The sequence below is a fragment of the Onychomys torridus genome, unplaced genomic scaffold (genome assembly GCF_903995425.1).
Source record: "Onychomys torridus unplaced genomic scaffold, mOncTor1.1, whole genome shotgun sequence".
Lineage (NCBI taxonomy): Eukaryota > Metazoa > Chordata > Mammalia > Rodentia > Cricetidae > Onychomys > Onychomys torridus.
This window is the reverse complement of record NW_023413453.1, coordinates 1-22,129: the sequence shown is the minus strand read 5'-3', so window position 1 is coordinate 22,129 and position 22,129 is coordinate 1. Positions and strand designations below refer to the sequence as shown.

Genomic DNA, 22,129 nt, shown 5'->3' with positions numbered 1-22,129 from the left:
TGCAGGAGCTGCGGCATTCACATGCTCCTTCATTGTCTTAGCACAGGCTCTGTGTTCATCTGCACTAGTTCCTCCAGTTTCCTGCTGGGATTCTCAGGAAGTAGGTGCAGATTCAGTCCTGGGTGAGTTCTGTCTCCTTTCTCTCCCTGTGTTCTCTGGACTCTGTCCTGCACAAGCTCGTCCTTCTCCATCTCCACAGCTGAGAACACTCAGAGAGGAAGCTCAGGTGAGGGCCTGTCCTGGACCACTTACCTTTGCTTCCCCCAGAGGGAGATCATCAGTACACAGACGGGGGTTATGAGCACAGCCGTGGCCAATACCACCCCGACCGTGGCTCCCAGGTTCACAAGTGAAGGATTCCTCTGGCCCTCTGTGTCCTCCAGGCCAGCTGTGGTGACTGCAGAGGTGGTGATGGAGGGGCTCTGCCTGGTGGTGCTGATGGCTGGGGAGAGATGAGGAGTGAGCTGATCCCCGTGGATGAGGGAGGGACGGGGTGAGTGTCACACCTTGTCTACTCTGTGGAATTGGGATGGGGAACAGCTGTTAGAAGTTCACAGAGAAAGAAACACATGCTGAAGGCTGGGACTCCAGGAGAGCAAGCTTAAACGCTCACTCTCCACCTGTCCTGGAGGTGTGTCCTGGATGGTCATCTGGTCACAGACAACTAAGCCCAGAAGTACTGTTGTTTTCTCATAGATGTAGGTAACATGCAGATAAGACTCAGTCCATAGAGTGTTTGCTCTTGGGAATTTAGAACCTGAGATTGAACCCTAGTATCCATATCAAGAGCTTGGTGTACTGGGTGTGGCCTTTAATCTTAACCCTAGAAACATGGTCAGCCAGATCTCTGTGAGTTAAAACCAGCCTGTCTATATACATTTAGATCAATACCAAACAGAGCTGAGTGAGCTGTAATCCCAGCACTGAGGATCTGGAGACAGGCAGTCCCTGGGGCTCACTGGTCATATAGCCTAGTCTACTTAGCAAACTTGAAGCTAGTGAGAGACCCTGTCTCAAAATAAGGGAAGGACACCTGAAGTTGTCCTCTAGATCCACATGTACACCCTGAAATGTGAACATTCACACACACACACACACACACACACACACACACACACACACACCTGAATTAACAGACCACCCACATGTTCTCACACACTGAATACATAAGTATGTATAGCAGAAAATATATAGTTTTAGCCATAAGTGAACAGGTCATTGTAGGGCAGAGTACATTCATCTCTCTACAAACATCACTAAGGTTAATTTCCACAGTATTTACATATTTGGATACACTAGACCAACAGTTCCCAACCTGTGGTTCGATACTCCCACAGTGGTAGAATATAATATATTTTGCATATAAAATATTTACATTATGATTCATAACAGTAGCAAAAGTGCAGTTATGAAGAAGCAATGAAAATAATTTTATGGCTGGGGGCAGTCACCACAACATGAGGAACTGTATTAAAGGGTCTCTGCATCAGGAAGATTGAGAACCACTCTAGACCCAAGAAACAGCTCCTTTCCCTCCTAGCCCGGAGCCCTGGCAGCTGCTAGTTGACATTACATCAGGTCAACATGGCGGCCATAGAGACTGCAGAAAACTGAGCTGTAGGTGTCCACTCACAGGGTAGCTTAATCCAGTCAAGAGTCACTGCTAGATGTGGTGGCCCAGGCCTCTAATTTCAGCTCTTGGGAGATAGAGGCACATAGATATCTGTGAGTTCCAGAACAACCAGGGATAAATGGAGAGGCCCTGTCTTATAAAAAACAAAACACAAAATATGAATATAAAAACATACAAAATATAAAAAAAAAGCCACAGAGCAAGATTGTGATCAACAACTAAGTACACAGAGTCTCCAGCTCCTGCAGGGCCATGTGAAGGGCCCAGGTGTAACAGTCACACAGTGACAAGGCTGGACCTCAGTGCTCCCTATGAATGGGACTGCATTACTTCTGCTGCAGAGGAGAGACAAGGACCAGAAGACAGAGCACCCATATCTTGAAAATGGAGACATTATATCCTAAGACTCTTGGAGCTTTTGTAGGAGAGGTGAGGGTAAGAAGGGAAGGAGAGGGGGTATGGGAATGGAGAGGAGACAAGGGAGTGGGTAGGGAGAGGTGAGGGATGTGTCCTGGGGAGCTAGGAGGGGAAATGGGGGGCTGTGGTGCTAGATGGCAGTTGACAGTTGGATGGTAGGACACCAAGAACATCCAATGGACACCTGCTGTTTGTTCTGGGCTTAGGTTGGAGCTGTGTGGAGATGCTTCATACAGGGACTCATTGGATCCCTGCCCCAGGACCAAGTGAGTCAGTTACAGCCTGGAGGAGTCACTCAGTTGAGGTCCTGGAGAAGTTAGTCCAACTGAGGTCATAGAGAAGTGGCCTGGCCTGCAGTGTAAGTTTGGGACAGAAAGTGGGTAAATCGACTAGTGGGGGTATGCTGGATCCTACAGAGGGCGTAGGGTTCATCTTAGCAGAGAATGATAGACAAGGTCAGAGAAGACAGCAAAGGCTCATCACAACTACAAGGGAAAGATCCTGTTGTCACAGCCTGGGCAGAGCCAAGGGAAAGGAGTATGAAAGAAAGCTCAGAACTGTGGAGCCTGCTGTGACATCCAGAGAATGAGGAAGCCAGAGGCATCAAAGCCAGAGCCAGGGTGGCTCACCATGGGTGATGGTCAGGTGGGTCCCTCCAATTGTCTGCACATTCTCCACGCCATGTCTTGTGTTCAGATGAACTCGGCAGAAGTACACTGTCTGGTCCTTCTCCTTCAAGTTCAGGATTCTGAGGACTCCGGATGTCTGAGGCTGTGTCCAGTTCAGGATGAGCCGGTTCTTGAAATGCTTATGTATGAAAGTCGGGGTGGAGTTGTAGATAAATTCCCCATGGAAGTGCTTCCATCTCCAGAGAATCCTCATCTGTGGATCCTCTGCCAACTCCCAGGGGAAGTAGAAGGAGAAGGGGATCTCGAGGGAGCTGCCCTGGACACCAGAGAGGAGTTTTGGTTGGTTGACCCCAAAGGATCTTTCTCTGTTGGATCCTGCTGAGTAACCTGGAAAGGATGGGGAGAATATGATGTCTCTGCAAGGGATGGAAAGGACAACCCAGAGCTTCCTGAGCCATTATCCATACAGTACAGGACAGATGAGGACAGGTTGGGCTGGACCATCTCTGAGGATGAGCTCTTTCTTCAGGCACAGAGCACTGGTGTCTCCTCTAGCAGACAACTGGCCAAATGACAGCCCACTCTACCCAGCCCCACCGGCCCCTCCTGTGGTTAAGGTAGAGTCCCTGCTAACAAGGTCCCCGAACTCACCAGCTTGCAGGCATGCAGCTGACAGCAGCAGAAGCAGGATCCAAGCCATGGCCTGGTTCCCTCCAGGAAGTGAGACCAGCAAAGCCACCAGGCAGGAGAGGAGGATCTCTGAGGGACCCTTGGGTGCACAGGACTCAGGAAGAATCAGGGTAAAGTGAAACACAACCTTTGGGCCTTCTCATGTGGAGGACTGAGTCGGAGAAGAAACTCCCCATCCCCAACTCCTTGTGACCAGCAACTTCCTTCATCATTCTGGCTTCTCCTTTCTCTTGTTACAGAAGATCCTCCCTGTGGTCACTGACAGGATGGCCAGGCCTTTGAGCCTAACCCCCATTTTGACAGTAAGATTTGGAATTGACCTCACCATGCTGGGCTCTCCTCTCTTCCACCTGGACCTCCTGTCTTCTCCAGTCTTGTCCATTTCCTATGTGTCCTGTAATCACTGTTTCCTCACCTCCAGATTTCCTTCACTCCTGCCCTCCCCCTCCTCTTCTGTTTCTCATTGTGTCTTCCATCATGCTGGTTGTCTTGTCTGTCTGTCTGTCTGTCTGTCTGTCTATCTTTCTAATAACCTCAGGCACAGAAGTGGTCAGTTTCTGCTCACTTCAGACAGTGAAGATGGAGGTGATGGGAAAACACATTCCGTCCCCAGCCCTAGCTCAGTGTCCTCACCACCATCTGCTCTTTGTCCTCTTCTTGTCCTTCAGGGACTCTTCACAGCACCCGGCAGAGCCAAGGCCCAGTGGACACTCTCGCCCTGGCCTGCTCGCTGCTGCCGAGTCTGTAACTACCCTGGGCTTCCTGGGTGATCGTCTCCCTTCCCTAGACAGTGACTCCAAAGCTACTCCAGCTTCTGAAGGAGACTTTCTACCTCCTCCAACCTTCACACACCTCAGAAGAGGATGGCAAGGATCAGAGAAGCCCTGGGACACGTCACAGGACTGCCACATGGCAGGTTGACTGGACTTCATCCCATCAAGTACTTGTAGTCCTCCACTCCACACACACTTCAGTCTGCCTGCTCGGTGCAGCATCTGAACTCCCCTAAAAGGCTATGGATATGCTTCTGGGTTTACAGGAGGAATGTTTCCAGAAAGCACTTGAGTGACACCTTCTAGCTGTGGCTGTTGTAGAACCTTCTTTGGATGAAGTGGAAAAAAGACTCACAACATCAGTGTATCACTTGTGACATGTTGCCTGGGACATCTCCAACAGTGGACACACTGAACAGTGACTAGGGTGGAGGTGTGAGGGGTGGGGACAGAGGCCGTGGTGACCTCAGGGCCATTCTGCAGGAGGGACATCCTACCCTTCCCCATGACAGGGTTCCATCAGTTCCATGGAAGACAAGAGTGTACCACAGGAAGTGGCATCATTCTCCCTGAGTGACATGTGCAGAGGCAACTTCCCATTTCCTTAGATTGCTGCATTGACTGCCTTCTCCATGCCTCCCTGCAGGTGGCTGTGCAGCCACCTCTGTCCCATCTGCTGTCTCTGCCTTCCCCACAGTCCCCATGGTCCTCAGATCCCTTGACCTGAACCAGGCACAAACACTCATGGCCTCACTGTCATCAGCACATGGACTCACTTCTGTATCCATCCATGCTGCCCTTGGAGACACAGATGCACAGAATCTCTGGGATGAGTTGGCTCCAAATGGTTAGTAAGGAGAAGGAATGGGTCTATTGTACCTGTCAGAAACCACCACACACACCCCTGTTATTGAATGGATTCTCATATATCTCATGCTGGGCCTTGAACTTCTTATGTAGCCAAGGATAACCTTGAACTCCTACAGATCCTCCTCTCTGCTCTCCCAAGAGCTGAGGTTGACAAGTGTTCTGCTTTGTGCCCCTATCTCCTCCTGGAGGTAGAACCCAGGGTTGTGTGCAGTAAGCATTCTACCGGATGAGCCTTGTCTTTATCCACAGGGAGGTATTAGAGGGGCTCTCCTGGTCTTGACTACTCTCCTCCAGGCTTCATCTGACCTTGCCTTACTGTCTGGGGTCTGTGAAAAAGGTTACTGGATTGCTATGTCTCTGAAGGAAGGGCTGGACCTGATGAGGCCGCCATATGTCAGGTGTTAGACCCCAGCATTTTTACACAACAGGCCCTAGTGGGTTCTGTAAGAACCCAATGCTCCTTGTGCTCAGCCTCACTGCTGCCCCCTGCTGGATCTTGAATCCCAAGTCATGGGCTCTGTTCCTGTTTCAAGTCCTGGACTCAGTTGAATCCCCACAGGGACCTGCTGTGGGATGATTTCTGTCCAGGATGCTGTAAGCAGTCTCCTGCAATGCCCACTCCATTTCCCCAACAGCAGTGACTGTGCCCTGCAGCCATGATGCTTTCACAGGGGAGGGGCACTTTCTGTGGAAGAGCAGCCTGGAGCTTTGGTGTGCACACATGGGGCTTCTGCACGCATATGACCATGGAGAGTGTCAGACTGCAGTGTCAGAACCTGGCTGCTTTTCAGGATGTAGCACAAGTGTGCCCTGACCCCACAGAGTAAAAAAATAATTAAAAAATTTAAAAACAATATGTGCTACGTATGATGGTGCATGCCTTTAATTCTAACTTTTGAGAGACAGAGTCAGAGGCAAATTGATCTCTTTGAGTTTGAGGCTAGCCTGGTCTATATGTGCTGTTCCAGGCCATCAATGGCTACATAGACCTTGTCTCAAAAACAAACAAACATACAAACCCACCCCAAAATAATAAATCAAACAAACTCCAAAATCAATAGAAAGAAACAAAACCAAATTAAACAACAAAATCCTAAAACAAACAAACAAACAAAACCCTGAGATGGATGGTGTCTTAAGTAGTAATGTTGGATGTTGTCCTCTGGCCTGCACATATGTGAGCACACACTTACTTGTACACACATGCACCTACACACAGACACATACAATCATGCAAGATGCATTTAATAGCTGATCTGTCCACACATATTTACCATGTCCTTGTCCTGAGTAGACATGACCAGAGCAAGGTTGTGATCAACAGCAAAGCACCGAGTCCCGAGCTCCTGCAGGGCCATGTGATGACCACAGGGGTAACAGCCACACAGTGACGAGGCTGAACCTCAGTGCTCCTGTGCATGGGACTGCCGTTACTTCTGCTGCAGAGGAGAGGCAGTGACCAGAAGACAGAGCAGCCACATCATGAAAATTATTCCGAAGAGCCTTTGGGCTTGTGTAGGAGATGTGACCACAAGGAAGGAGAGAGGGGATTTGGGAGCCTGAGGTGACATCAAGGGAACAAGGAAAACAGAGGCTTCCAAGCCAGAGCCCCGGTGGCTTCCATGATGGTCAGCTGGGTCCATCACCAGCTGCCAACTCTCCATGCCTTTGGTGGTGTTCAGCCTAACTTTACAGAAAGGTGGTCTGGTCCTTCTCCAGAAGGTTCAGGATTCTGAGGATTCCGGATGTCTGATTAGGTTCCAAGTCTCACCTCCTGGCTTCATCTGGCCTTGCCCTACAGTCTGAGGTGTGTGGGTAAAAGTTCACCCGAATGCTCCATCTGTCAAGGAGGGGTTGACCTCACTACCCTGACATATATCAGGTCCTGGACCCCAGCATTTTTACACAACAGACTGTGGCTGCTTCCTCAGGATCCCAGCTGCCCCTTGTGCTCAGCCTCACTGCTGCCCCCTGCTGGTTCCTGAATCCCAAGTCATGGGCTCTGCTCTAGTTTCAAGTCCTCAGTTGTTTTCCCACAGGGACCTGCTGTGGGATGATTTCTGTCCAGGATGCTGTAATTGGTCTCTTGTAGTGCCAACTGTTTCATTTATTTATTTATTTATTTATTATTATTATTATTTTAAGATTTATTTATTTATTATGTACTATGTTTCTGTCTGCATACATGCCTGCATGCCAGAAGAGGGCACCAGATCTCATTGTAGATGGATGTAACCCACCATGTGGTTGCTGGGAATTGAACTCGGGATCTCTGGAAGAACAGTCAATGCTCTTAACCTCTGAAACATCTCCCCAGCCCGCCAACTGTGTTTCTTCCAACAGGGGTGACTGGGCCATGCAGCCATGATTCTATCACAGGGGAGGGGCACTTTCTGTGAAAGAGCAGCCTGGGGCTTTGGTGTGCACACAGGGAGCTTCTGCACGCATGTGGCCATGGAGAGTGTCAGATTGCAGTGTGAGGGCCTGGCTGCTGCCCAGGCTGTAGCACAAGTGTGCCCAGGCCCCACAGGGTAAAGAAAAAGTTTTAATGATTAAAAGCTAGTTGGGCTACTCATGGTGTTGTATGCCTTCAATTCTAACTTCTGAGAGACAGAGTCAGAGGCAAGTGGATCTCTGTGAATTTGAGGCTAGCCTGGTCTGTATGTCCTGTTTAGTCGCAGTTGGGGACTGACAATGTTTGTATATGAGAAGAAGAGGACAATTTTCCAGAGTCAGTTTTCTCCTTGCACCATTTGGGTTCCCAGAAACAAATGTAGGTCATTGGGCTAGGCCACAAAACCCTGTTTCCACTGAGCTATCAATTGGTTCCCTACTTTTCATATGTCCACTAATATGTAATTTTGAAATACTTCATTTGAAATAGATTTCTAAAACGTTATGACCGTTATTTATCCCCTTGAGGAATCCACATTATTTTGTTTTGCTTTTTTATTATATTTATGTTTTAATTTTACATATCATCCATTGGTTCCCCTGTCCTCCCCCCTCCCACCCCAGCCCCTCCCCTCCATTCCCATCTCCTCCAGGGCCAAGACTCCCGTGGGGATTCAGCTCATCCTGGTAGAATCAGTACAGGCAGGTCCAGTCCCCTCCTTCCAGGCTGAGCAAAGTGTCCCCATGTAAGCCCAAACAGCCAGCTCATGCACTAAGGACTATTTGTCCCTGTGCTTTTTCCAATCTTGGTCTCAACAATTCACACTCTTACAATCCCTTCTCTTTCTCACCAGTTGGACTCCTGGAACTCCACCTAGGGCCTGGCCGAGGATCTCTGCATCCATTTCCATCAGTTATTGGATGATAGTTCCAGCATGACAGTTAGGGTGTTTGGCCATCTGATCACCAGACAAGGTCAGATCAGGCATTCTCTGGACCATTGCCAGTAGTCTACAGAGGATGTATCATTGTGGATTTCTGGGGACCTCTCTAGCACTTTGCTTCTTCCTGTTCTCATGTGGTCTTTATTTATCATGGTCTGTTATTCCTTGATCTCCCTTTCTGTTCTTGATCCAGCTGGGATCTCCTGCTCCCCTAAGCTCCTTTTCCCTCAAACCTTGCCCTTCATTACTCCCACTGTCATCCATGTTGTTCATGTAGATCCCATCCATTTTTCTGTCATTGGGTGATCCCTGTGTCTTTCTTAGGGTCCTATTTTCTAGGGAGCCTCCCTGGAGTTGTGTAGCAGTCTAGTCATCTTTGTTTAACATCTAGTATCCTCCTATGAGTGAGTACATACCGTGTTTGTCTTTCTGAGTCTGGGTTGCCTCACTCAGGATGATTTTTTCTAGATCCATCCATTTGCCTGCAAACCTCATGATGTCATTGTTTTTCTCTGCTGAGTAGTACTCCATTGTGTATATGTACCATATTTTCTTTATCCATTCTTCAGTTGAAGGGCATCTAGGTTGTTTCCAGGTTCTGGCTATTACAAAGAATGCTGATACGAACATAGCTGAGCAAATGCCCTTGTGGTATGATTGAGCATTCCTTGGGTATATGCCCAAGAGTGCTACAGCTGGGTCTTGGGGGAGATGAATTTCCAATTTTCTAAGGAAGCGCCATATTGAGTTCCAAAGTGGCTGTACAAGCTTGGATTCCCACCAGCAGTGGAGGAGAGTTCCCCTTGCTCCACATCCTCTCCAGCATAAGCTGTCTTCTGTGTTTTTGATCTTAGCCATTCTGACAGGTGTAAGGTGGTATCTCAAAGTCATTTTGATTTGCATTTCCTGGATAATTAGGGATGTTGAGCAATTCCTTAAATGTCTTTCAGCCATGGCAGCTTCCTTTGTTGAGAATTCTCTGTTTAGTTCTATAGCCCATTTCTTAATTGGACTGTTGGACATTTTGATGTCTAATTTCTTGACTTCTTCATATATTCTGGATATCAGTCCTCTGTCAGATGTGGCATTGGTGAAGACCTTTTCCCATTCTGTAGGCTGTCACTTTGTTTGTTGAGCATGTCCCTTGCTGTACAAAAGCTTGTCAGTTTCAAGAGGTCCCATTGATTGACTGTGTCTCTCAGTGTCTGTGCTACTGGTGTTATATTTAGAAAGTGATCTCCGGTGCCAATGTGTTCAAGACTAATTCCTCCTTTCTCTTCTATCAGGTTCAGAGTAACTGGATTTATGTTGAGGTCTTTGATCCACTTGGTCTTAAGTTTTGTGCACGGTGACAGATATGGATCTATTTGCAGCCTTCTGCATGCTGACATCCAGTTATGCCAGCACCATTTGTTGAAGATGCTTTCTTTTTTCCATTGTAAGGTTTTGGCTTCTTTGTCAAAAATTGTATGTTCATAGGTGTGCAGGTTAATGTCAGGGTCTTCATTTCGATTTTATTGGTCCACATGTCCGTTTTTATGCCAGTACCAAGCTGTTTTTATTACAGTAGCTCTATAGTAGAGCTTGAGGTCAAGGATCATGATGCTTCCAGAGGTTGTTTTATTGTCCAGGATTCTTTTGGCTATCCTGGGTTTTTTGTTTTTCCATATGAAGTTGAGTATTATTCTTTCCAGGTTTGTGAAGAATTGTGTTGGTAATTTGATGGGGATTGCATTGAATCTGTAGATTGCTTTTGGTAAGATCGCCATTTTTACTATGTTAATTCTGCCTATCCATGAGCATGGGAGATCTTTTCATTTTCTGACATCTTCTTCAATTTCTTTTTCAGGGACTTAAAGTTCTTGTCATATAGGTCCTTCATATGCTTAGTTAGAGTAACTTCAAGGTATTTTATATCATTTGTGGCTATTGTGACGGGTGATGTATCTCTGATTTCCTTCTCAGCCTGTTTCTGTTTGTCTATTGTATATAGGAGGGCTACTGATTTTTTGAGTTGATGTTGTATCCTGCTATGTTGCTGAAGGTTTTTATTAGCTGTATCAGTTCCTTGGTTGAATTTTTGGGGTCACTCATGTATACTATCATGTCATTTGGAAATAGGGAAAGCTTGACTTATTTTTTCCAATTTGTATCCCCTTAATCTCCTTATGTTGTCTTATTGCTCTGGCTAGAACTTCAAGTACTATAATGAATAACTATGGGGAGAGGGAACAGCCTTGCCTTGTTCCTGATTTTAGTGGTGTTGCTTTGAGTTTCTCTCCATTTAATTTCATTATTTTTATGACATGGTCGCTATTGTTCTGGAACTCAGCCATTAGACTAGACTAGCGGGACAGCAAGCTCCACGACTCTGCCTGACTCTTGCTTGTCCACTGCTGGTATTACAAATTCCAGTCACCTCCCTGGCTTATAATGTGCGTTCTCCCTATCGAACTCAGGTCCTCCAGCCTGTGAGCAATGCTTGTCTGATGGAATTATCTCTCCAGCTCCCTGGTCTGCCTCTCATAAAAACTTCCCAAAATAACCTGTCTAATCAAAGTTCCATTACTGTGAAGAGAAACCACGACCACGGAAACTCTTATAAAGGAAAACATTTAATTGGGGTTGGCTTACAGTTTCAAAGGTTTAGTTGATTATCATCATGGTGGGAAGGTTGGTGGTACACAGGCAGACATGGTACTGGAGAGGTAGCTGGACATTCTACAAGAAGATAGCAGGCAGCAGGAAGAGAGAGGGAAACACTGGTCCTGACTTGAGCATTTGAAGTATGAAAGCTCGTCCTCAGTGACTCAGTTCCTTCAACAAGGCCATACCTACAAGGCCACACATCCTATCTGGCACTGCCTGGAGACAAAGCAGACAAACCCTTGAGTCTATGGGGGCCATTCTTGTTCAAACCACCACACAGCCCTCAGCTGCTCCTTGGGATGACAGGCTCTCCCCTGGCTGGGGTCATCTTGAGTCTGCTGGCCTGTAGGAGAAGAAACAGAGTCACTGTGGCAGCCATGCTCACCCTCCATCTGCCTCTCAGCTGTTCTCTGTGTTCAGACAACATCAGGGGCCCAGGGCAGCAAACAGCTCTGCAGCAGACATTCAGGAACACCTCTGAGAGTCACTAGGACCTGAGGCTGGTCCTCAGCTGTCCTTCTGCACAGCACAGCCAATCAGAGGACAGCTCTCCTGGTCCTTTGTCCCCTGTCCATGTCCTCCTCCCTCTGCTTCCTTCCCCTGCCTTGAACCCATATCTCCTCCCTGCCTTCCCTGCCCTGCACTCACCACACCTCCCTTTTCTCTCCCTGGAAACTGGCTCTCTAGCTTTCCCTGTGAGTGCAGGCTGCTGCCACCCTGCAGATCAGCCTCAGGGTTCGAATCCCACTCAGACTTCTGCTGCCTCTCAGGCTGCTGCTCTCCAGCTCTCAGATGCTCCACTTTCCTGTTGAAGGGCTGAGCCCTTCTGAAGACCAGGGCCTACATCTTCAGATTTTGGTTCTGTGCTCTCTGTTACACTCCACTCTCTGCTCATCTCTGCTCCTGTCCTGCAGTCTTGTAGTCACCATGTCTTAAATCTGCTCTGAACACAGTCCACACTTGGCTCATGTGTTGTGTGAGTACAAGGTCTCAAGGAGCCCAGGTTGACCAGCAACTTTCTTTGTATCTGCAGAAGACTGTAGCTCTGGATCCTCCGGTTTCTGTTTCCCATATGCTGGGATTAGAGATGTTCCCTGCTGTGTCCCCATATTTTTTTCTGAATCCTTAAGAATGTTAGAAGACAAGTCTTCTGTCTTTACACAAATTCAATAGGAATTTAATAGGAATTGCATTGATTTCTAGATTCTTATCTTAGAGATTCCTTGTCCATTATACAAATATCCTTACTTTTTTTAGTATTTCCTTAATGTTTTAAAAATTTATTTTTGGACTGTATATATGTATGTGTGTGTATTTGCATACATGCACACACATGTGAATGGCAGAGAACCACCTTGGTCATTGACCTGTATGATCTGAGACAACCCCATATTTCCTTGATTTCCTTAGGGGCAGGCTAGGTGTTCATCTGTTCCAGATCCAGATGGTCTCTAAAGAAAGTAGGGGACAATTTAGTGCTTGTGTAGTTATGTCACATTCCTATCCTGCTGTTCTCTTTACTTTTCCCTCACATCTTTACCTTTCTCCATGCCCCACAGCTGAGAAAGCAGAGGAGAAGGTCAGGTGAGGGCATGTCCTGGACCACTTACCTTTCTTCCTCCAGAGAAAGATCATCAATACATAGACAGGGGTTATGAGCACTGTAGTGGCCACCACCACTCCGACCATGGCTCCCAAGTTCACAAGTGAAGGGTGCCACTGGTCCTCTGTGTCCTCCAGGCCAGCTGTGGTGACTGCAGAGGTGACAATGGAAGGGCTCTGCATGGTGGTGCTGAAGGCTGGGGAGAGATGAGGAGTGAGCAGATCCTCCCTGGATGAGGGAGAGATGGGGTGAGTGTCACACCTTGTCTCCTCTGTGAGATGTGGGATGTGGAATAGATGTTAGAAGTTCACAGAGAGGGGAACACATGCTGAAGGCTGAGACTCCAGGAGAACAAGCTCGAAAGCTCACTCTCCACCAGTCCTAGAGGTGTGTCCTCAGATGGTTATCTGGTCACAGACAATTATTCCATAGAAATATAGTTTTTATCATAGATGTATGTAACATGCAGACACATCTCAGTCCACAGAGTGTTGGCTGTTTGTTGCCTCAGAATGGAGTTTCATCCCTAGTAGTCATGTAAAGAGCTCGATGAACTTGTCATGGACTTTAATCTTAGCCCAAGGGGCAGATCTTTGCGAGTTTAAAGCCAGCCCCATCTGTGTGTAGAGTTCCACACCAAAGAGTGTTAGTGAGCTGTGATCCCAGCACTAAGGAGGTGAAGACAGGAATGTTCCGGGGGCTCACTAGCAAGCCAGCCAGCCCAGTCTACTTGACAAACTTAAAGCTAGTGAGACACCCTGTCTTAAAATAAGGGAGGGACACCTGATGTTGTCCTCTGGCCTACATATGCACATGAAGAAATGTGAACTTTAACACATACACACACACACACACACACACACACACACACACACACACACACACACACACACACACACACCTGGACTAACAGATTCACATGTTCACACACAGCGAATACTTAAAACTATATAACAAAAATATATAATTTTCGCCATAAGTGTACAGTTCAGTGTAGGGCAGAGTACATCCATTTGCTCTACAAACATCACTATGATTAATTTCCACAAATTACCTACTTGGAAACACTAGGTCAACAGTTCCCAACCTGTGTTTCGGTACTCCTGTAGTGGTAGAATTAAAGATATCCTGCATATAAGATATTTATAGTATGGTTCATAACAGTAGCAATATCATAGTTATGAAGTAGCAATGAAAATAGTTTTATGGTGTAAGGTGGTCATTACAACATGGGGAACTGTACTGAAGGGTCACAGCATTAGGAAGGTTGAGAATCACTACTCTAGACCCAAGAAACAGCTCCTTTCTCTCCCTTCCCGGAGCCCTGGCAGTTGCTGGTTGACATTACATCAGGTCAATATGGTGGCCACAGAGACCTTGCAGAGAACTGTGCTGTGGGTGGTTTAATCCAGCCAAGAGCCACTGCTGGATGTGCTGGCACAGGCCCCTAATCTCAGCATTTAGGAGGCAGAGGCTTGTGTAGATTTCTGTGAGTTCCAGAACAACCAGGGTTAAATGGTGAGACGCTGTCTTAGAAAAACTAAAATACTAACATATAAAAAAGCCACAGAGTAACACTGTGATGAGCGACTAAGCACGGAATCCCAGCTCCTGCAGGGCCAAGTGAAGAGCACAGGGGGGACAGTCACACTGTGACGATGCTGGACCTCAGTGTTCCCTGTGCATAAGACTGCAGTTACTTCTGCTGCAGAGGAGAGACAAGGACCAGAAGACAGAGAAGCCATATCATAACAATGGGGACATTATTTCCCTAGAGCCTTGGCGCTTGTGTGGGAGAGGTGAGGGTGAGAAGGTAAGGAAGGAGAGAGCAGGTTGTGAAAAGTGGGAGAGACAGAGAGTTTTGTAGAAAGAGGTGAGGGATGTGTCCAGGGGAGCTAGGAGGGGTAATAGGGAATTTGATGACAGGTAGTAGTTTACACTTGGACTGGAGGACTCCAAGAACATCCAGTGGGCACCTGCTATTTGTTCTGGGCTTAGGTTGGAGCTGTGTGGAGATGCTTCATACAGGGATTCACTGGAGCCCTGCCTCAGGACCAAGTGAGGCTGTTACATCCTGGAGAAGTCACTCAATTGAGGTCCTAGAGAAGTGGACTGGCCTGCAGTGTTAGTTTGGGACAAGTAGTGGGTGAACTGACTAGTAGGGACAGGCTGAATGCTTAAGAGGGCATAGGGTTCCATCTTAGAAGAAAATGACAGACAAGGTCAGAGGAGCCAGCAAAGACCTGTCACAACAACAAGGGAAAGATCCTGTTAGCAGAAGCCTGGGCAGAGCCAAGGAGAATGAGTATAAAAGAAATCTCAGAGTTGTGGAGCCTGAGGTGACATCTAGGGAACAAGGAAGCCAGAGGCATCAAAGCCAGGGCCAGTGTGGCTCACCATGAGCGATGGTCAGCTGGGTCCCTACAATTGACTGCAAACTCTTCATGCCTTCTGTTGTGTTCAGTTGAACTTGGCAAAAGTACTTTGTCTGGTCCTTCTTCTTCAAGTCCAGGACTCTGAGGACTCCGGATGTCTGAGGCTGTGCCCAGGTCAGGACGAGCCGGTTCTTGAAATGCTCATGTGTGTAACCAGAGGAAGAGTTATAGATAAATTCCCCAAGGAGGTGTTGCCATTTCCAGAGAATCCTCATCTGTGGATCCTGTGCCATCTCCCAGGGAAAGGAGAAGGAGAAGGGGATCTCGATGGAGCCGCCCTGGACACCAGAGAGGTTTACTGGTTGGTTGACCCCAAAGGTACTTTTTCTCTTGGATCCTGCTGAAGGATCCTGGGTAGGATGAGGAGAATCTGAAGTCTCTGCAGAGAATGGAAAGGATGACTCAGAGCTTCCTGACCCTTGACCCACAGGCAGGTGTGGGACACAGGGCAGAACTGTCCTTATGTCTCATTATCCCATAAGGGACTGGAAAGTCAAGGAAGGGTTGGACTGGACCCACTCTGAGGATGAGCTCTCTTGGGGCACAAGCATCCACTGCATCCTCTAGTAGACACCTGTCCACAGGACAGCCTGCTCTTCCCAGCTGCACCGCCCCCTTCTGTGGCTAAAGCAGTGTCCCTGCTAACAAGGTCCCCATCACTTACCAGCTTGCAGGCATGCAGCTGACATCAGTAGAAGCAGGATCCAAGCCATGGCCTGATTCCCTCCAGGAAGTGAGACCAGCAGAGCCACCAGACAGGAGAGGAGGATCTGTGAGGGACCCTGGGGTGCTCAGGAGTCAGGAAGAATCAGGGTAAAGGGGAATATAACCCCTGAGTCTTCTCAGGGGGAGGACAGATGGAACAGGACCTCCCCATCTCCACCTCCTTGTGACCAGCAATTCTTTCATCATGTTGGCTTCTTCCTTCCCACGTTGCAGAACATTCTTGTGGTCACTGACAGGATGGCTGTGCCCAGGAGCCCAGATCCCATTTTTGGCCAGGAATATATGCAATTGACTGTAGATATAATTCTAAATGGTCTTATTAAATAAGAAACACAGAACCAAATACAGAGTTAAAGCCTAAGAGATCAGAGCAAGAGCCATGACCCCCTTTAGCTTACCACTTCCTGTCATCCTTGCCCTGAGAGAGAGAGTCCTTCTTCCTGTGTGTCTTGTCTTTTATTGATTTCCTGTTCTGAATTCTCATTGGCTCTAAGCTCAGCCATGTGACTTCCTCATCACTGCCTATCTATACAGACCTCCTGGTCTCTATGGTTGGTCCTGGGATTAAAGACTCAATACTCACCACACTTGGCTGTGTCCTTGACCACACAGAGACTCTGCCTGCCATGTGATCAGATTAAGGCCTTGGGTCCCTACCACCTGACTTCTATTCCTGGCTCACTAATGAACTCTGATCTCCAGGCAAACTATATTTATTAACATACAAATAAAATGACATTTCAGTACAATTAAAATATCACCACATTTCCCCCTATTCTTCTAATTAATAGAAAAAAGAGAAAAATGTGATAACTAATATAAGAAATACTACATACAATAAGTACACCAACTATATACAATATAGACAAGCAATAAATACCTAAACAAGGTCTAGTCCATTTGTATTTGATGAACTCAGAGAAAATATTCCATTATCTATGCTATTTTGTAAGTCCAAAATGTACCCGATTCACTTTCTATCCTAACTTGTATTACTAACAGAGAACTATCTTATAATGTATTTCAAATTTATACACATTACACCTCTCAGTGAGTTTCTTTTGTGAAATTCTTAACAAGGAAAGCTGTAACTATAACTGTATAATGTTCAAGTCACTATAACTATAACAATCTAATCTTCAGCTCCCTCAGAGACCCAAGAAGGAAATCATATTACCTAAAAAAACAGGAAGTGCACGTAAGCGGCTTCCAAAATAATGTGAGTTGACAGAAATGGCCAACTTCCTGGACAGTCACCCAAGGTTTCTCCAAAATGTAGGGGCATCATCTTCAGCCTATAGGCTTAGCATATCTGACAGACTCATTTGTGAACCAGGATGTACACAAGTTCAACCTCACATTTGGTGAGAGTTGTTCATGTACCAGAAACGCCTGAATTCCACTAGTGTCCTATCATGATTCAGGATTTTAAATTCTGGACGTTGTTGATATTTTGTAAATTCAGCTGTCCATTCTTCTTGGCTTGTGGTTGTGGCTTTAGCAACAGGCATCCTCTGAGGCCAGGACTATATGTCGCCATCGCTGAAGTGGCCTTTGCAATCCAGAAAAGGTACAGTGCCCCTTTCTTCTAAGGCCGCTGAACAGGCAGGAGACTGATGGCTCTGGTGTGCAGTGGAACAGTAGCTGAAACAGTTATCTTGAAAGAGTCACTAAGCTGACGGAGTCTAACCTCTCAATGGTACACTGGCATTTAGTAAAGGAGATGAAGCCGCCCTCAAGACGAGAAGAACGGGCTGTGGAGAAGAACGGGCTGCCGAGATGAAGCTCAGAGCAGCAACGTGTCACTGATGACATATGGCCTGGAACAACTCTGAGAGTGGACACAGCTGATCTGTGACTGGGGTGGAGGCGTGGGAGGTTGAGGCAGTGGCTGTGGTGACCTCGGGGCTGGTTCTGCAGGAGGGTCATCCCACCTTTCCCATGACATGGTTCCATCAGTTCCCCATAGGACGTGAAGACAAAGTTTTACCAGAGGAAGTGGCATTATTCTCCCTGAGTGACATGTGCAGAGGCGACTTCCCATTTCCTTATATTGCTGCATTGACTGCCTTCTCCATGCCTCCCTGCAGGTGGCTGTGCAGCCGCCTCTGTCACATCTGCTGTCTCTGCCTTCCTCACAGTCCCTATAATTCCCATGGCCTTCAGATCCCTTGACCTGCTCAAGACAAAACTCTCATTGTCTCACTACCAAGTTTCCTGGTCCGAAAATTCTATATTCTTTGCACCTTTGCACACTCCAATCACAGAATCTTAAAGATGAGTTGGTACTAGATGCACTGTCAGTCAGGACACAGGACAAGGCTGTTCTACTTGTCTGACCTTTCTTTTGGGGCTAGGGGGTGTCTCATGTAGCCCAAGATGGGCTTTGAACTTGTTATGTAGCCAACGATGACATTGAACTCATACAGATCCTCCTCATTGCCCTCAGAAATGCTGGGGTGACAGGTGTGTGCCATCATGCCCTTTGTCTCCTGCTGGAGATAGAACCTAGGTTTCTGTGCATGCCCTAAGTATGTAAGTAAGTAAGTAATTGCTCCACCAGATGAAACTTGTCTTTAGCCTCCATGAAATTCAGAGAGGAGACCCTCCTGGTCACGAGTACTCACCTCCAGATTTTAGCAGGTCCTGCCCTACTGTCTGGAGTCTGTCAGAAAAGGTTCACTGATTTCTAAGTCACCAAGGACAGGAAAAACCTGATGAAGCTGCCATATGTCAGCCTTAGGCCCCATCATTTTTACACATGTGGGACTGGTGGGTTCTTCAGGATCCCAGCTGTCCCTTGTCCTCAGCCTCACTGCTGCCACCTGCTGGACCCTGAGTCCCAAGACATGGACTCTGGAATTTTCAAGGCCTGGACTCAGGTGAATCCCCATAGGGTCTATGCTGTGGCATGATTTCTGTCCAGGATGCTGTAGTCAGTCTCCTGTAATCCCAACCACGTTCCCCATAATAGCAGTGACTGGGCCCTGCAGCCATGACTTCACAGGGGAGGGACACTATCTGTAGAAGAGCAGCCTGGAGCACTGGTATGTGTGCACACATGTATGACCGTGGGGAGTGTCAGACTGAAGTAATAGTATCTGGCTGCTGCTCAGGCTGTGTAGCACATGAGTGCCCGGTCCCCATAGAATAAATAAGTAAATACAATGGAAAAAAATTAAACCCCTACGTGCGCATGGTGGTGCATGCCTTTAATTCTAGCATTTGGGAGACAGAGGCAGAGAAGAGAGAACATCTGTTAGCTTGCATGTAGACTGGTCTTTAAATTGAGTTCCAGACCAGCCAGGGGTACATAGTGAGTACTTGTCCCCCAAGACAGACAAACAAAGAAAAACAAGGACCAACTAAGCAAACAAATAGTCCAAGGTGCATGGTGTCCTGAGTAGGAGTACTGCCTGAGGTTGTCCTCTGGCCTACACATACATGAGCAGACACTCATTTGCACACACCTGCACACAGACACACACAATCATACAAGGCACCTCTCACAGCTAATCTGCCATCACACATTTATCCAGTCCTCATCCTGAGTAAACATGATCTCTCCAGGCATGGCTATGTGACTCTTCAGACTCCAGCTCCTGATAGTGTCCCCAGCATTCAGACTCTGACATTATACCCACCTGGCTCAACATTCTCTATTTCTCTCTGAATTATCCAGTTCCAGCAACGCCACTCAATATAATCATAGTGCAGTTCCTGTGTGTCCTGACCCTACAGATATCATCATTGATGAAAACTGTCCATCTGTCCTCCCCTCCTGTCACACCACCTACCATCCCACTCATGATTTGTTTACCCCAGTGACAACATGCAGACCCAGAATTCCCTGTCCAGAGTGGATCCTGAGGAGAGTGGAGGAGATGCTAGAGAGGATGGAAGGATGGCAGCTGGTGGTGTAGACAGGACACTCAGGCTGCACCTGAGACTTTACATTAGGACAGTAGCCCCGCCCCTACCCGACTTCTTCTTACTCCCTTAGGATGACATCATCATCTTCACCTCCCTCATGTGCTGCCCACCCTCAGCATGAACATCTCCCTGCTCCCTGCCCATGGGAGCCCCAAGAAGAGACTCTATAGTGTCCTAAAGACCCAGTGAGTGGGGCTGGGTGACCAGCTCAGTCTCCTGCACTTCTAACTCACCTTTCCTCCACCCACTCATTCTCAAACTGCCTTGAGAAGCACAGACGGGTCTGAAAGCAGCTGAGATCCATACATAAGTTTACAGTAGTCAGGATGGCTCCTATGCAAAAAAAAAAAAAAAAAAAAAGCAAAGAAAATCAGCTTATTTCCTCAGACAAGTTCCAAAAGGATCGGTTTACAGTCTGCCTACTGGCAGACCTTCCAAAAGCTGTCCTTAAGCCACCAGTCATCAGGAAAAAAATCCAGGACAGGGAGTAAAATCCATCTCTTTTTCTCCACACCCTCCAGACTAAAACTTAAGCATCTGGAGAGCAAGGCTCCTGACCCCATGGGCAAAAGAGTCAGCTGTGGCATTTAAGGTGTGCCAGGGAAGAGATAAAAGCCCGAAAACAAAATTGCCAAGTGCTGGCACTCACTGATTCCCAAAAGCTGTTGAGTCCCTCTTTTAAATGAAAAAAGGCCACAGGATAGTGAATGCCCTGCCAGGCTATCACCATCCTTGTTAAAAGTGCCACCTAGAAAGTCAACCAGTCAGCTGACTGCTACCAGGTGCCAAGACCCATGGGAACATCAAGCTAAGTTCTCCAGCAGACCTAGGCTTGGCTACAGACATGGCAGGGAACCCAGAGTGCAGCAGGGAAGCGATCTGTTTCTTTCCTTCTGGACACCAGAGCTACTGACTCAGTCCTGGGAGTTTTAGGATGTCATTTCTCCTTTCTGTTGTAGGGTACAGAGGACAGCCTTACCTACCTCACCAGATTTAATTGCACTTTCAGAGTTACTTAATGAAAAAAAAAATTTCCAGCTAGGATAAGAGCTCATTGTCTCACTTCAAAGTTACTGCCTGTGTTTCTCATGTGCATACAGACAAGGCTATGATCTTTGCCTTGTCCCTAATTCCAAAAAAAAAAAAAAATCTCATGTACCACAAGCTTTTCTCTTCCCAGTTCCCTGTTCTAAATCACTGTTCAGCTCATGGTATAGGACCACCACAGAGCCGGAGTTCCAAGATCATCAAGTAAGGAACTGTAACAGCTAAAAGGTATTTACACCCCGAGACCCAAAAGTGTCTAGGCACTACAAAAAAGACTTTAATGTAAACATCTATTACTATGAGATGCTTTAAAACAATCTGTCTCTGATAAAGCTTAACATGTTTCAAAATCCATCTGGACAGGCAGGATCTACCAACATAAAATAATAATGATTGTTTTCTCTCTAAGCTTTTTTCTATGTCACCAGAATCTTGTCAGACAGAAGGTTCCCAGCCACAGCCAAGAGGGATACATGTCTCCAGAACAAATGGACAGCAGACAGCATCCCACAACGCCTGTCTACCTTGGAAGACTCCCCTTCTCCATTTCCCCAAGAGCCAACCGACCTCCAAACATCAGTTGGAAGCAGTTTTTGAGAGGAACGATGCCCCTATTCCCATCTACCTGCTTTCTTATAAGTGAAAGTCTGGGATGTAAGGATTCTTTCCTTAATTACGTCATCAGCCTGCAATGGAGGCCCAGCCTAAAAGCAGATGGCCCTCTATGTGTCGCCTTTTTTCTCTTTCCACTTTCTTCCCTCTGCATATTCTGTTTCCTGGTTCTCTCTCTCTCTCTCTCCCCCCTCCCTCCCTCTGTCCCTCTCTCCCTTTCTCTCCCAATAAAGCTCTAGAAAGGTAACCATGGCTCCTGACTTTCCTCCAGTTTCCTGGTTCTGGCCATTCATCCCCATGTGCAGATCCAGTGTGGCAAAGTAACACAGCCTGGCCCCCCTCCGGTCTGTTCTCTGCACCCTAAGACTGTACTGTCAGAATCCAGCTGCTGCTCAGGCCACAACAATGCCCTTCACCTCTCACAGAGACACTGTCCAGACGCTGAGTTCTCTCCAGCTTGACCTGCTGCCATCCAGATCCCGGGTTTCTCACCTGGGCAGTGATTTTGGTCAAAGACGGTATTAGTGTCCACAATCCTGTTCGCTTCCTGTCTCCTTCCTGGTTCAGCTTGTGCAGGCAAAAGCACATCTATCCTCAGAAGATATAAAAAGGAAACCCCATTTCCATTTGGAGCCCCTGTCATGTGGGTGGAACTTGAAATCTCCTTAAAGCGCCCTGCCATTGCTGATATCTACCTTTCTGTCCGTCCATGCATCGATAACTCTTAGTAAACTCCTTCCTCCCCGTAATCTGTCTCAGTTTGAATCTCTCTCG

General features: G+C 47.2%; 2 protein-coding genes across 2 annotated transcripts; both read right to left on the bottom strand.

Moving 5' to 3' along the window:
• Positions 1–248: 248 nt before the first annotated feature.
• LOC118576301 (paired immunoglobulin-like type 2 receptor beta-2) lies at positions 249–3,412 on the bottom strand. Its single transcript, XM_036176604.1, has 3 exons — positions 3,331–3,412; positions 2,680–3,066; positions 249–442 (listed from the first exon to the last, which is right to left on the bottom strand). Exons 1-3 carry the CDS (start codon positions 3,377–3,379, stop codon positions 249–251), a joined length of 630 nt encoding a protein of 209 aa, XP_036032497.1. The 5' UTR covers positions 3,380–3,412.
• Positions 3,413–11,244: 7,832 nt separating this feature from the next.
• On the bottom strand, positions 11,245–15,783 carry LOC118576302 (paired immunoglobulin-like type 2 receptor beta). Its single transcript, XM_036176605.1, has 4 exons — positions 15,698–15,783; positions 15,000–15,382; positions 12,610–12,798; positions 11,245–11,342 (listed from the first exon to the last, which is right to left on the bottom strand). Exons 1-4 carry the CDS (start codon positions 15,748–15,750, stop codon positions 11,245–11,247), a joined length of 723 nt encoding a protein of 240 aa, XP_036032498.1. The 5' UTR covers positions 15,751–15,783.
• Positions 15,784–22,129: the final 6,346 nt, after the last annotated feature.